At 46.6% G+C, this 12,823-nt stretch overlaps 1 protein-coding gene across 2 annotated transcripts in view; it reads right to left on the bottom strand.

Moving 5' to 3' along the window:
- Positions 1-6,408, bottom strand: part of Gabrr2 (gamma-aminobutyric acid type A receptor subunit rho2) — a 43,592-nt gene extending 37,184 nt beyond the window's left edge. For both annotated transcript variants that reach the window (XM_059255707.1, XM_059255708.1), the window contains exon 1: positions 6,221-6,408. In XM_059255707.1, the coding sequence (XP_059111690.1) occupies positions 6,221-6,408 (188 nt within the window). The remainder of the gene's footprint in view (positions 1-6,220) is intronic.
- Positions 6,409-12,823: the final 6,415 nt, after the last annotated feature.

Below are 12,823 nucleotides of genomic sequence, written 5' to 3'. Positions count from 1 at the left end.
GGGCTGTAGGGTAGTTCCCAGTGCCCGGAACCACTTGCCATATTTCTAGGAGCAGCTACTCTGCCTAACATGTTCACACCATGGGAGAGTGCGGCTCACATCCTCACGGGCTTGTAACCTAGTCTGAGGAGATGACCGTAAACAGGTAGAGAGATAAGTGATGTCATTTCAGGAAGTGCTGAGTGCCACAAAATCACAGAACAGGGTAAAGAATAAGAGATGGTTTGGCAGGGGAACTATTGGGACGTGTCATGGGAAGTCTTCGGAGACCTGGAGGGAGAGAGGAATGGTGGAGTGAGCCAGGAGCATGGTACAGTGAGTGCAGTGTGGGGACAAGGGACGCCTTCAACGCGGCAGCCACTTACCTGGCTCAGCCCATCTGGTTCCCGCTGACCCACAACCGAGTCTTTTGACTCTGCCTGACTTCGGGAAGCCCCCTTTCCTGTTCTCACTTTCTTCCGCTGTGAGGTTCTGAGGTAATGGGGCTCACAGAGTGTCTGACCCTCCTTGACACAGAGCCCTGGAACTCCACCCTCAAGCCCCGCTGCCAGCCCGCAGCCCTTTCCCTCTGTCATGGTTCATTCCCATGAGCAATTAAACTGGACTCCAATGTCTCCTACTTTGGACCAAAGGTAAGCAGAGACCCATTGTAGGCCAGGCCTGCTCTAGCGGCATCTCGTCAGCCTTTATCAGAAGTGACAGCAATACATATGTTATATTCCTCTTTGTTTCCTTCTATAAAGCAATAGAGTTTACTTTTCTGAGCGAGCTTTGGGTTCCTCTCTGTACACAGCTTCCGTTAGCCATACCCTATCCCACAGCAAGACCTTTTTGACAATGAATGAGCTTGCTCCGACATGTCACTGCCACCAGAGTCCATGTTGACCCCAGGGCTCGCTCTGGTGTTGGCCATTCTAAAGGTTTGCGTAAATGCCTGTGCCATGACAATACCATATAAAGTAGTTTTGCTGCCCCCACCCCAAGTCCTTTTAGTCTCAAATTTTCCTTTACCCTAAATAAATAAATAAATAAATACTATTTCTCCAAAGAGCTAGGTGTCATGTGCTTTGGCCGTCCCAGCACTCGGGAGGCAGAGGCAGGTGGATCTCTTCAAGTTAACAGCCAACTTGGTCTACATAGTGAGCTCCAGAGACAGCAACATGTGAAACTGTATGTGGATCTATATGTAACACGTGGATCTATATGTAACACGTGGATCCATGTGTAACACGTGGATCCATATGTAACACGTGGATGGATCCATATCTAACACGTGGATCCATGTGTAACACGTGGATCTATATGTAACATATGGATCCATATGTAACACGTGGATCCATATGTAACACGTGGATCCATGTGTAACACATGGATCTATATGTAACACGTGATCCATGTGTAACACATGGATCCATTTGTAACAAGTGGATCCATATGTAACAGTGTGCTCAAGAAAGTTTGTACTACGCAAATGAGCCACAAAGGCCTGTGCTACAGAACATGAAAGCTGGGTCCTTTCTGCACTGCTGCTCTCGGAACTTCTGCCTTGGTTTGCTTTCTACTGCTGTGATAAACACCATGACCAAAAGCAACTTGGGAAGAAAGGGGCTGTTTCATCTTCCAGCTTACCGCTCATCACAAAGGGGAGTCTGGGCAGGAACCTGGAGGCAGAAGCTGATGCAGAGGCCATGGAGGGGTGGGGTGCTGTTTACTGCCTGGCTCCTCATGGCTTGCTCAGCCTGCTTTCTTTTTTTTTTTTTTTTTTTTGGTTTTTCGAGACAGGATTTCTCTGTGTAGCTTTGCGCCTTTTCCTGGAACTCACTTGGTAGCTCAGGCTGGCCTCGAACTCACAGAGATCCACCTGGCTCTGCCTCCCGAGTGCTGGGATTAAAGGCGTGTGCCACCACCGCCCGGCTTCAGCCTGCTTTCTTATACCCAGGACCACCTGCCCAGGGCTGGCACCATCCACAATGGGCTGGACCCTCTCACATCAATCATCAATCAAGAAGATGCTCCACAGACTTGCCTATAGGCCAATCTGATGGAGGCATTCTCTCAGTTGGGGTTCTCTCTTCCTAGGAAACTAGTTAGTGTCAAGTTGACAAAAAAAAAAAAAAAAAAAAAAAAAAAATCAACCAACACAGCTACTGAACTTTCTCTTTGCTCCCACTTTCTCCACCGGAAATGGTTCTAATAAATGATTCTACTTCTGCAGCTGCATCTCTGCTCAGTCCTCTGTTCCAGGACATAAGAACCAGGAACCTGTTCCAGGGCCACTGAGGCACGACATGCGCCAGTATCAGGGCCGTAAGCAGATCCCCGCAAAGACTGCCGGGGACGTGCCTGAGGAGCTCAGAGGGCTTAGCAGATCACGGACATTAATGGTGCCCTCTGCCTCACCGCGCAAATCCTTCCTGTCAACACACTTTCCACATCTATCCAGGGAAGCATTCGTGAACCGGAAGTCACAGAATGCCGTCACTCCACCAGGATACAGCAGGCTTAATTCCGCTGCCATTGAGGCTCAGATTTTTTTTTTTTTAAGGGACTAGTTGTTTGATAACCAGAGTCACTGAGGTCTTCCTGGGCCCTGAGCTATTTGTCACGAGGGGTACATTCTCCACTCATCTTTTCTCAGGCATGGTCCTTAGCCCCAGACTCCTGAGCATCACCCTCATGGTAAGAAGTCAAAACTGGCTGGGTAGTGGTGGCACATGCCTTTAATCCCAGCACTTGGGAGGCAGAGGCAGGTGAATCTCTGTGAGTTTGAGGACAGCCTGTACTACAAAGAGAGTTCCAGGACAGCCAGAACTGTTACACAGAGAAACTCTGTCTCAAAAAAAAAAGGAAAGAAAGAAAGAAAGTTAAAAATGTTAGGTGACCTTAAACCTGACCTTTTGTGAAAAGGAAAAAAAAATGCTCATCATGCCTGAGGGGCAGCTGTGCCCACGGGGGCAGGTTAGAGTTCTGGATCTTGGTTTATTTGCTAACAACAGTAATCATAACACCCATTCTCACAGTGGCATTGCTCCAGGCAGGCACTCAACTGTGAATCTTAGACCCTCCTGAACGATCATCAAGCTCCTTCTTCAGTGGAGAGACTGGGGCTCAGCATGATTAGGGAAATCGGCATGGCCAGAGAATAGCTTCCCTGGCCTCTCAACTCCTTGTCATGGGCAAGAGTTACTTAGGGGCAGGAGAAGAGGCTGGCCCTGGTCCAGCAAAACAGAACCATCATGAAAACCAAGAGAGGGATGGCCAAGGATGGGGCTCCGAGAGATGGTAGTCGGGAAAGGGAGGACACAGGAAGCCGGGGCTCCGAGACTGGAGAGGGCAGAGGTGGAGCCGGCCTCTGAGGCAGGAAAGGGAGGAAGGAGGCAGGGAGGAGCGGGCTGAGAAGTCAGAGACAGAAAGGCAGAAAGAACAAGAAAGTGCTGGATGAGACGAGCAGCTTCCTTGACCGAAGTTCTACACAGAGGAGCACCAAAGGTCAGAGAGCTTTGACAAGGCAGCTGCTGGGCGGAGTAACTGTTTCGTGTGAGTGGCTTGCCAGGGCATGCAGGAAGGCTGTCAGGTTAGAAGGCATGTAATTGTGTGTACATGAGGTAACACCTATGTGGTGTGTGACTCTGTGAGGGAGACTGTGTACACGTTTGCGACTAGAACTACATGGGTTGTATGTGTGTGCGAATGTGTACATATATTTGTGTGTGAACAAGACTTCTAAGAATGGTTCCGAGGCTGTAAACAAAGGGGTCCGGTTGTATATTCCTACTTGTCAGTATAGCTTAACTCCTATGTAATGAAACTGGAAACTAAAGCGTCAGAACCACACTGACCCGCCCCCGAGACCACCTAGCTCTGTGGTTGTTTGACCCCAATGCATGTCCTGAGAGACCCAGAGAGACCCTGCACTGCCCTTCCTACCCTCTCCACAGCCTCGCTTCAGTGAGGGCACACCCTTTGGCTCTGTTCATCTTTTCTCACCTTGACTCCTCATGGGACGAATTCCAAGAAATAGTCCTCACCCCCAGTGTCAGACTCAAGCTGTGCCCAGTGCCCACATAGTGTCGAGTGACGCTCTGGGCCTTCTGAGAAGCAGCGGAAGTTGTGGCAGGTAGGCTGCTGAGTGGGGTCCTAGAGTGTGGGCACCATTCTCAGGGGACAATTTCCTGCAATGCTGTCCCATGAGTGAGTGGACCAGCCACAGAGTGGCTCACACTCCTGAGGCACTCATGCTGTGTAAAAGAGCCTGTTCAGGCCCCTGACCAGCATGTTCTCAGTGGGAGGGAGTCCCACAAGTCAGCTGTTGCTTTACGGTTTTGAAGAATCACAGTGATCTAAGCCCATGTGAACCCAGAAGATTCTAGATTTCTGTTGTGAAGGCATCTATTTGAAATGGCCCACACCAAGATTTCCCAGCCTCCTTTGACCCTGTACCTCCTTTTCACAGGATAGCTGATCACATTTCCCAAAATTAGAACTCAGAAACGCAACAGAAACAGGGTGGTTTCTCAGGTCCCTTTCTGCTTCAGGCGTGTGCTTCTGGACACATAACCAAGTTTGGGCTGTGCTTCCTGGCTGAGTGGGACAGAGCCTCAGAGAGATCCTGGCTTCCCAAAGTAGCAGGCTCCATTGAAGGGCTAGAAGTCGATTATAATTCTTTTTTTTTCTTTTTTTTCTTTTTTTTTTTTTTTTTTTTTTTTTTTTGGTTTTTCGAGACAGGGTTTCTCTGTGTAGCTTTGTGCCTCTCCTGGAACTCACTTGGTAGCCCAGGCTGGCCTCGAACTCACAGAGATCCGCCTGGCTCTGCCTCCCGAGTGCTGGGATTAAAGGCGTGCACCACCACCACCCGGCCGATTATAATTCTTATTCTTAGATTCTTTCTGAAAATAAGGAAGCAGCCAAGACTGAATCTAGTATGCCTATTTACAATACTGTGTGTGTGTGAGTGTGTGTGTGAGAGTGTGTGAGTGTGTGTGTGTGTGAGTGTGTGTGAGTGTGTGTGTGTGTGTGTGTGAGTGTGTGTGTGAGAGTGTGTGTGAGTGTGTGTGTGAGAGTGTGTGTGTGTGTGAGAGTGTGTGAGTGTGTGTGTGTGAGTGTGTGAGTGTGAGTGTGTGAGTGTGTGTGAGAGTGTGTGAGTGTGTGTGTGTGAGTGTGTGTGTGAATGTGTGTGAGAGTGTGTGAGAGTGTGTGAGTGTGTGTGTGAGTGTGTGTGTGTGTGTGTGTGTGTGTGTGTGTGTGTGCAGATGAAAAGGGGGGATTAGAGGTTAAGGCTCCAGAAAATGTTATCAGTAACAGTACATGGCCAAAAATATTTGAAGACCACTGACCTTGACCATTTGCCTCACATGCTCAAGGCCCTGCAAATAAACAAACTAACAAAGACCTTATTTGTGTATATTCAAAGCACACATTCTCAGAACACCTGGAGGAACAGGTGCAAACCATTTCACACAAGTATTTATGGCTTCTTCATGCCCAACAGCCCTTATGCCTCAGCTGGGGGTCAAGTTCTGTACAACTGTCCAAATCAGATTCGCTAGGAGTGGAGACCTTTTGAATACAACGGTTTTCAGTACAAATTCTGGGCCTAACCAGTATTTCTTGGAAATGTCTGCAGCAGCATTCACTGTTGGTGGACATGTACCACTCACAAGCTGACAGACACTTCCTCTAGAATTCAAAACAATATCACAAAGCCTGTTAATATGATCAACTTCTCCTCTGACAACTTAAAGAAGACTACCCCAATTACATTTTATCTATTTTTGTCAGGCTAAGGCTCCCACTCCAGGCCTCACATGCTCTGCAAGCACCCTGCCACTGAGCAATACCTCAGCATTACGTGTTTTGTTAATAGTTCACATCAAGTCCTTATACAGTTTCTCCTTCAACACTTGACTGAAATCCTCTGGCCAACCTCCATGTTCCCTGCAGGATATAATCTGACAGAAGCAAAGCAGCATCAGGAAACGCAGAGAGATTTTTACCCATGAAGTCTGAGCCACCTACCAAAACGCTCTTGGTGCCCACGGGCATTAAAAACAAGGCTCACTACATTGCAGATGTCAGCACTGTGGCGGATGTCAGCTCTTTGGGGAGGTGAGGGTCCCTCTAGCTGGGGTATTCTAATAGGACGTTTGAGAAGGTAACCACTAGCCCTGCTGGGGAAACCTACCAGGAATAGCCTTCCCTCACCCTCACCCGGCAAACCTACCTTTGCTTGGGCATTTCCAGCTGCCCTGTCCATCTCTTCCTCCTGGATTTTCTGCTCTCCACAAGAGCCATCAGGCAAAACGAGAACAAAACGAGTCTCATAAAATAAGGCATTCTGCAAATGTCTATGATGCAACAGTCTGCTGAGCAGGGGCCTTCAGCGGGGCAGCTGCCCCCTGGCTTGACCATGAATCCTGTCCCCAGCCTCCTGGAAATGCTTCTCGGAGGGGCTGCGAGGGCATGGTTGGCAAGGCTGAGTTTCCCAACCTACTAATTGATACCGACCGACGCCTGTCCAGCCCCACCTCCCACCCACCCCCGGCACACACACACCTGGCTAGGACACAAATGCTAGGCTCTGTCCTGCCTCTGCTTAGAGATTGGCCATTAATCAAGGAGTCTGTCCCCCTGGGAAACTGGGATTCCTCTGAACCCTAGAACAGCTTTGGCTAAGGCTGTTATATAAAAAAATATTTTAAATCTCTTGAACACGCCAGCTTTTTGCTGAGATCATTAATCCACCTCTCTGGCTGCATAAAACCAGTCTGTCACATCCAGCAGCGAGTCGGCTTTGATTCCGAGTGGATTTGTATGTGTTTGGGGGAAGCTAGGAAAAAACACTGATGGTTCCAGAGGGCTTTTTGATCTAAGAGAATATGCTTTGCCTATGGCTGAGGATAACTGCTTTTACATCAAATGTGTACCTTTTTTTTTTCCAGAAAAAAACATCAAAGACATGCATTTTGATTTTGAAGAATAGCATGGAGCAAACAAAAGTCATGATTATGTAACCTCCTTTTCTTCCCGTGAGCACTCAATTCGCTTTGCTCTTTGACCCTGAAATGTGTAAAGTCAAACTTCATCAATTAGGCTGCATTTCTATCCTTGAAATGGACTTGTGCGCACTAGAAGTATAGAGATATATGAGGTCATGTTTAACCTGCTAAACAGTACACTCTGTTTTAAAATGACTTAAAGCTTGGTTGCTGTGTGCTGGCAGTTGAGTGTCGTAGAAACAGATCTGAGGATGAAGGTAGATAGAAAGAGACAAAACTGGACTTCTATTATGTAGGGAAGAAAGAACCAAAAGCAGGAAAGAGGAATGATATGATATATCTTATTTGTAAGGATTCCTAATTTGAACAAGTTGTTTCAGGAATCAAAGTAACCAAAGAGGATGGTGTAGAAATGTGTTAATCCCAAAGATGTAAGGAGAAAGGCCACCGACCCAAATCATCATAGCCAAATTAACTAAAGCGAGATTTTATTTTATTCGTGTATACAGGCTGCCTTCCAATAAGGCAGGGTTCAAGAGGTCAGCATTAGACCTGGGCAAGATAAGGGTTAGGCGGTTTCCAAATGGGGGACTGGGCAGGCAAATAGGCAGGGTTACAGGAGCAGAACGTAACAAGTTGGTCATGACCAGGTGGTCATAATAACCTTTTGAAACAAAAGTAGTGTTGCAATATGGTCATAACACTTCTTGAAACAAAGGCATGGTTACCATTCCTGGAACACGAAGTGCAGAACCATTTGTAGTTAAGGTTACAGGTGGGGCAGAGCCCAATCCTTGAGAAACAGAGGTTTAATCATAATCAGGAATGAGCCTGGTTTGTCTTTGCTATAAGATGGCTTTCAAGCCTAAGATGGAGGCAGGCTGGTTCATCAAACGCAGTATTAGAATCCACACCATACGGCTGCCTAGGCCACAGAACCTGCAGTGCCCTTTCCCTTCTCACTGATACCAACAAGCACCTGCTGAGGACGCTAGAAATGCATCCGGGGCATCCGGCAGATGACCACACAGTCCGAAGTGTTCCAGCAAGACAAGAAGTGTAGCTTCTGCAGAAAGAGGGCTGCGGAGCTGTGAAAACTGAGTGAGCAGCAAGTCCAGTGGGTTTTTACTCCTAATACAAGGATCTGTGTCTCACCTGATGAGTCAGAGCCTGGCTTTGAGCCCTTAGCTGGTACAGAGGGACAGTTTCTAGGAAAGATGAAACCTCTAAAGGATTAGTTTTATTTCAGGAGCGGCTCACTCAGAAGGGACTTTAGCAAACGGTGTCTTCTCAAAGGGGAGTCCGCCCTTATTTAACCTTCGTGCCAGGGTCGTGGGAGTATACAGCAGGTGACAACTAGTGTTTGACAAGTTGACCCACCAGACGTATAACTCCCTGACGAGGAGCCCCACCTGGCAGAGCCGTGGGGTCGCTGGCTGTGGAAATTGGTTGTTTTCTGTCTGTAGCTTTCTCGTGTGCCACCGTTATACCTCCCTATAAGAACAGCTGTGCGGTGCTTTCCACAGCCCTTTGGTGGTGTGTTCTACATCTCTGGGCACTCAGTTAGCTGTGGATTTCTGTTTAAGCTGTATAATTCTGATGAACAGAAATATTACCAGAATATTCTTCTTTACTGACACAGGAAAGTAACAGTATTCTCAGTCTCAAAGACAGTCCTTTTACACATTTTGCAAAGACCTTAGAACTAGTCCAAAACAGACTAAGCTGCCCCTACATAATATACACAAAGACTAATTCCCAGGTGTTGTTTACTGCTAAATCCAGGCCAGGCTGTTTACATCTAGACATAGTCCTTGCAGTAGCTCCCTTTCTGCATGTACCCTGACGGCTCAAGGTTCAGCCAATTGCTTACTGTCTGGGAATCCTCACCAACTTAGAGCTACACACATGGCCGAACGTGATTTACTAGCTAAGAGAAACTACATGACTTACCTTGTGTTTTGAGAATGGGCAGGGCCCTGAAAATGTAACTTATAATTGTCCAAAGTTTGGCTGAGGGGGAGCAGCAGCGGCAGTGTGGTGAGAGAAGGCTGTGAGAATGTGAGAGCTGCTGCAGAGTGTGACTGGTGTGTGTGTGTGTGTGTGTGTGTGTGTGTGTGTGTGTGTGTGTGCACATGGCGCACTGAGAGATGAAGAAGCAGCATGGGTGAAGTGTGAGGAAGTGAGTGGGTGAAAGACTGAGTCAAGACTGAGTGAATAACCTAGAAGTGTGTGTGTGAATGAGTGAGAGAGGAACTGTGTCTAAGAGCTGCTGCTAACAGAGGAGCTGTGCCTAGGAACTGTGTAAAGTGCTGTATGGGGAGAGAGCTATGTAATGGGATGTTCAGCTGTGGCTGTGTGGAGATTTGTGACTGTGTGCAGGTAAGGAAGATGAAGCTGTATGGAAAAGAGATGCACAAGAGACATGTATGTAAAAGAAAGATGTGTAGCCACGTGGAAAGTGTATGTATGTAAAGATACGTAGCTGAGCCATCTCTCCAGTCAGAGAGGAGATAAATTTGGACTCCTAGAATTTGTGTGACCATTGGACCTTGTGGTGGCCAACAGGCAGCTAGTGTAACAGCCTAGATGTGAGAAACTTTTTTTTTCTTTTCTGTCAAGGTGGCTACCCCACCAAGGGCCAATGGACCCCCCAAGTGGGAATTTCCCTCAGGAATTTCATGCTGGGAGAAAAGAAGGTGCCAGCCAGAGTGGGAAGCTTGTCTCCTGAAGAGATTTACAACTTGCCAGACAGCCTTCCAGAATGAGACTAGAGTCCTAACAATGACAGGTCAATGGTAGGCGGGACCACAGCTTGACTCAGACTGCTTAAATGTGCATATTCCTGGCCCGAATTTAAGACTTTAATCTCACTTCAGGACCCCCAAAATGGATCTCTGTCCCTCTTCCCAATGTGGCTACACTGAATAAATCTTTTTTTCTTTTTTCTTTCTTTCTTTTTTTCTTTTACTAGTAATTTGGCTGATTTGGTAATTTGTTTCTTGAGAATGAGTCCCTGAACTTGGCTTCTTGGGTTATAGGCTGTGAACCCAAGTTTGGTAACAGTAACATCTGTACAGACAAGGGGTGGATGGGGAGCCAGACTTGGAAACATGAAGAACCAGCTGAGAAGCTGACTGGGAGTCAGTCATCATAGGAGGCCCAGCATGGTGAGAACAGAGCACAGGCTACTGGAGCTAGGAATCAGAACATGGTTTCTGGCTCAGCTGGTCGTTCGGGTTGTGAACCATTTTGGGAAGCCTAATTACAATGTCCTCAATGGGTACGTGGGGCTGTGAGGCGGCTCAGCAGGTAAAGGGGCTTGCTGCCAATCCTGACCACCTTTTCCACCTGTCAGCCACAAACCTTCTCTACAGGATCTGTCTGTTCTGGACATTTAATGTAAATAAAATCCCACGACGCATAGCCTTTTGTATCTGGCTTCCCTCAGCACAATGTGTTCAAGGTTCATCTATGTTATAATATGATTCAGTATAATGTGTTCAGGGTTCATCTATGTTATAGTATGATTCAGTATAATGTGTTCAAGGTTCATCTATGTTATAGTATGATTCAGTATAATGTGTTCAAGGTTCATCTATGTTGTAGCATGTATCAGCATAACATGTTCAAGGTTCATCTATGTTGTAGTATGTATTAGTGCAATGTGTTCAAGGTTCATCTATGTTGTAGCATGTATCAGTGCAATGTGTTCAAAGTTCATCTATGTTGTAGCATGTATCAGCATAATGTGTTCAAGGTTCATCTATGTTGTAGCATGTATCAGTGCAATGTGTTCAAAGTTCATCTATGTGTAGCATGTATCAGCATAACATGTTCAAAGTTCATCTATGTTGTAGCATGTATCAGTGCAATGTGTTCAAGGTTCATCTATGTTGTAGCATGTTTCCTCACCTATCCCTTTTACAGGTAGAAGCCATGCTGTTTCTCTCTTCACCAGCCTGTTTCCACTTTTAACCATAATGCCATGAACATCTGTATAAAGATGTTTCTGGTGTGACCCACATGTGTACAGAGGTCGGGTGACAACAGGCAGGGGGTCAGGTGACAACAGGCAGGGGCGAGTCCTCTGCTTCCAACCAGTGTAGGACCCTGGGATCAAACTCAGGCTGCCAGGCTTTGCAGCAAGGACCTTTAATCACTGAGCCTACATTTTTCTTCGGGATACAAAAATGGACTGGGATTCCTGGGGCATACAGTAACTTCATGTTTCACTTTTTATGGAACCATTAAACTATTTCTGAAAGTGGCTGCACCATTTTACATTCTCACCAGAAATACAGGATTCCAATTTCTTCACATTTCTGACAGTCATCTGGCTTTGTGTGTGTGTGTGTGTGTGTGTGTGTGTGTGTGTGTGTGTGTGTGTGAAAGATCTCTAAGTATTTTGCCTGCATGTATGCGTATGAACATTGTGCGTGCTTTGTACCCAAGGAGGTCAGAAGAGGGCATCAGATACTGTGGGGTGGTTTGAAAGAAAATGGCCCCCAAAAGGAGTGGCACTATTAGGAGGAGTGGTCTTGTTGGAGGAAGTGTGTCACTGTGGAGGCAGGCTTTGAGGTCTCATATATGCTGAAGCCACACCCAGTGAGACAGAGCACTTCCTGTGGCCTGCACATGATGTAGGACACTCAGTTCCTTCTCCAGCACCATGTGTGACTGCAGACTACCATGTTCCACCACGATGATAAAGGACTGAACCTCTGAACTATAAGCCAGCCCCATTTAAATCCTTTCCTTTGTAAGAGCTGCTGTGGTCATGGCATCTCTTCACAGCAATAGACACCCTAAGACGCCTGGGAACTGGAGTTGAGATAGTTTTAAGCCGCCACCCGAGTGCTGAGAACCATACCCCATCTCTGCAAGGGCAACAGTGCTCACTCCCCAAACCCCTCCTCACTTTTAAGATTGGGTTTTACTATATAGCCCAAGCTGGCCTCAGCTTCCAAAGTGCTGGGACCACAGGTTACAGCACGATTTATCTGGAGTTCAGAGTCTAGTTACAAGCATCCTGGCCGTACTTCTGAAGTGGTATCTTAGTGCGGTTTGATGTGCAGCTTCCCGATATTGACGTAGAGCTTCTCTTCATATGCACACAGGCCATCTATGTATCTTTGCAGAAATGTCTACTCAAATCTGTTCTCAGTTTTTTGCTTTAATTCATGTTTTGTTTTGATTTGGTGTTTGTTTTACAGTAGGGTCTCATGTAGCTCAGGCAAGCTTCAAACTCACTATGTAGCCAAGGACTTTGAACTGATCGTCCTGACTCTACTTCCCATATCCTGGGTTTACAGGTGTGTGCCACCATGCCCAGCTTCTGATCTGTTAATCTGTTGTCATTTTTAAATCAAGCTCTCTTTTTTAGTATTGAATTGTGAAATATATATATATATATATGTGTGTGTGTGTGTGTGTTGTTGTTTGTTTATTTATTTTTGACAAGATCTCACTATGTAACCCTGGCTAGCCTGGAACTGGCTATGTAGACTGGGATGCCTGGAACTCACAACAGTCCACCTGCTTCCTTGTGCCTGTGGTGGCACTTGCCTGTGTCTCTTGGTGACATAGGCATGTGCCACCAAGCCCAGCTAAAGCCCAGCTGTCAGTTTCTTAATAAAGATTCTTTGAAAAAAAAAAATTATTTCAATGAATTATAGCATCCCTTTCTTTGGTTCTTTGTACTTTTGAACCTGTAGCTGCGAAGTCACTGCCTAGTCCAGGGTGGCAAAGACAGTTTCTTCTAAGGGTTTTATAGTTGTAGCTGCTGAGTTTTGATATGGGGTCTGGATATGTAGCTCAAGTTGGCC

Source organism: Peromyscus eremicus, chromosome 2 (genome assembly GCF_949786415.1).
Source record: "Peromyscus eremicus chromosome 2, PerEre_H2_v1, whole genome shotgun sequence".
Lineage (NCBI taxonomy): Eukaryota > Metazoa > Chordata > Mammalia > Rodentia > Cricetidae > Peromyscus > Peromyscus eremicus.
Note: the sequence above shows the minus strand (reverse complement) of the source record. Positions and strands in the feature narration are given on the sequence as shown.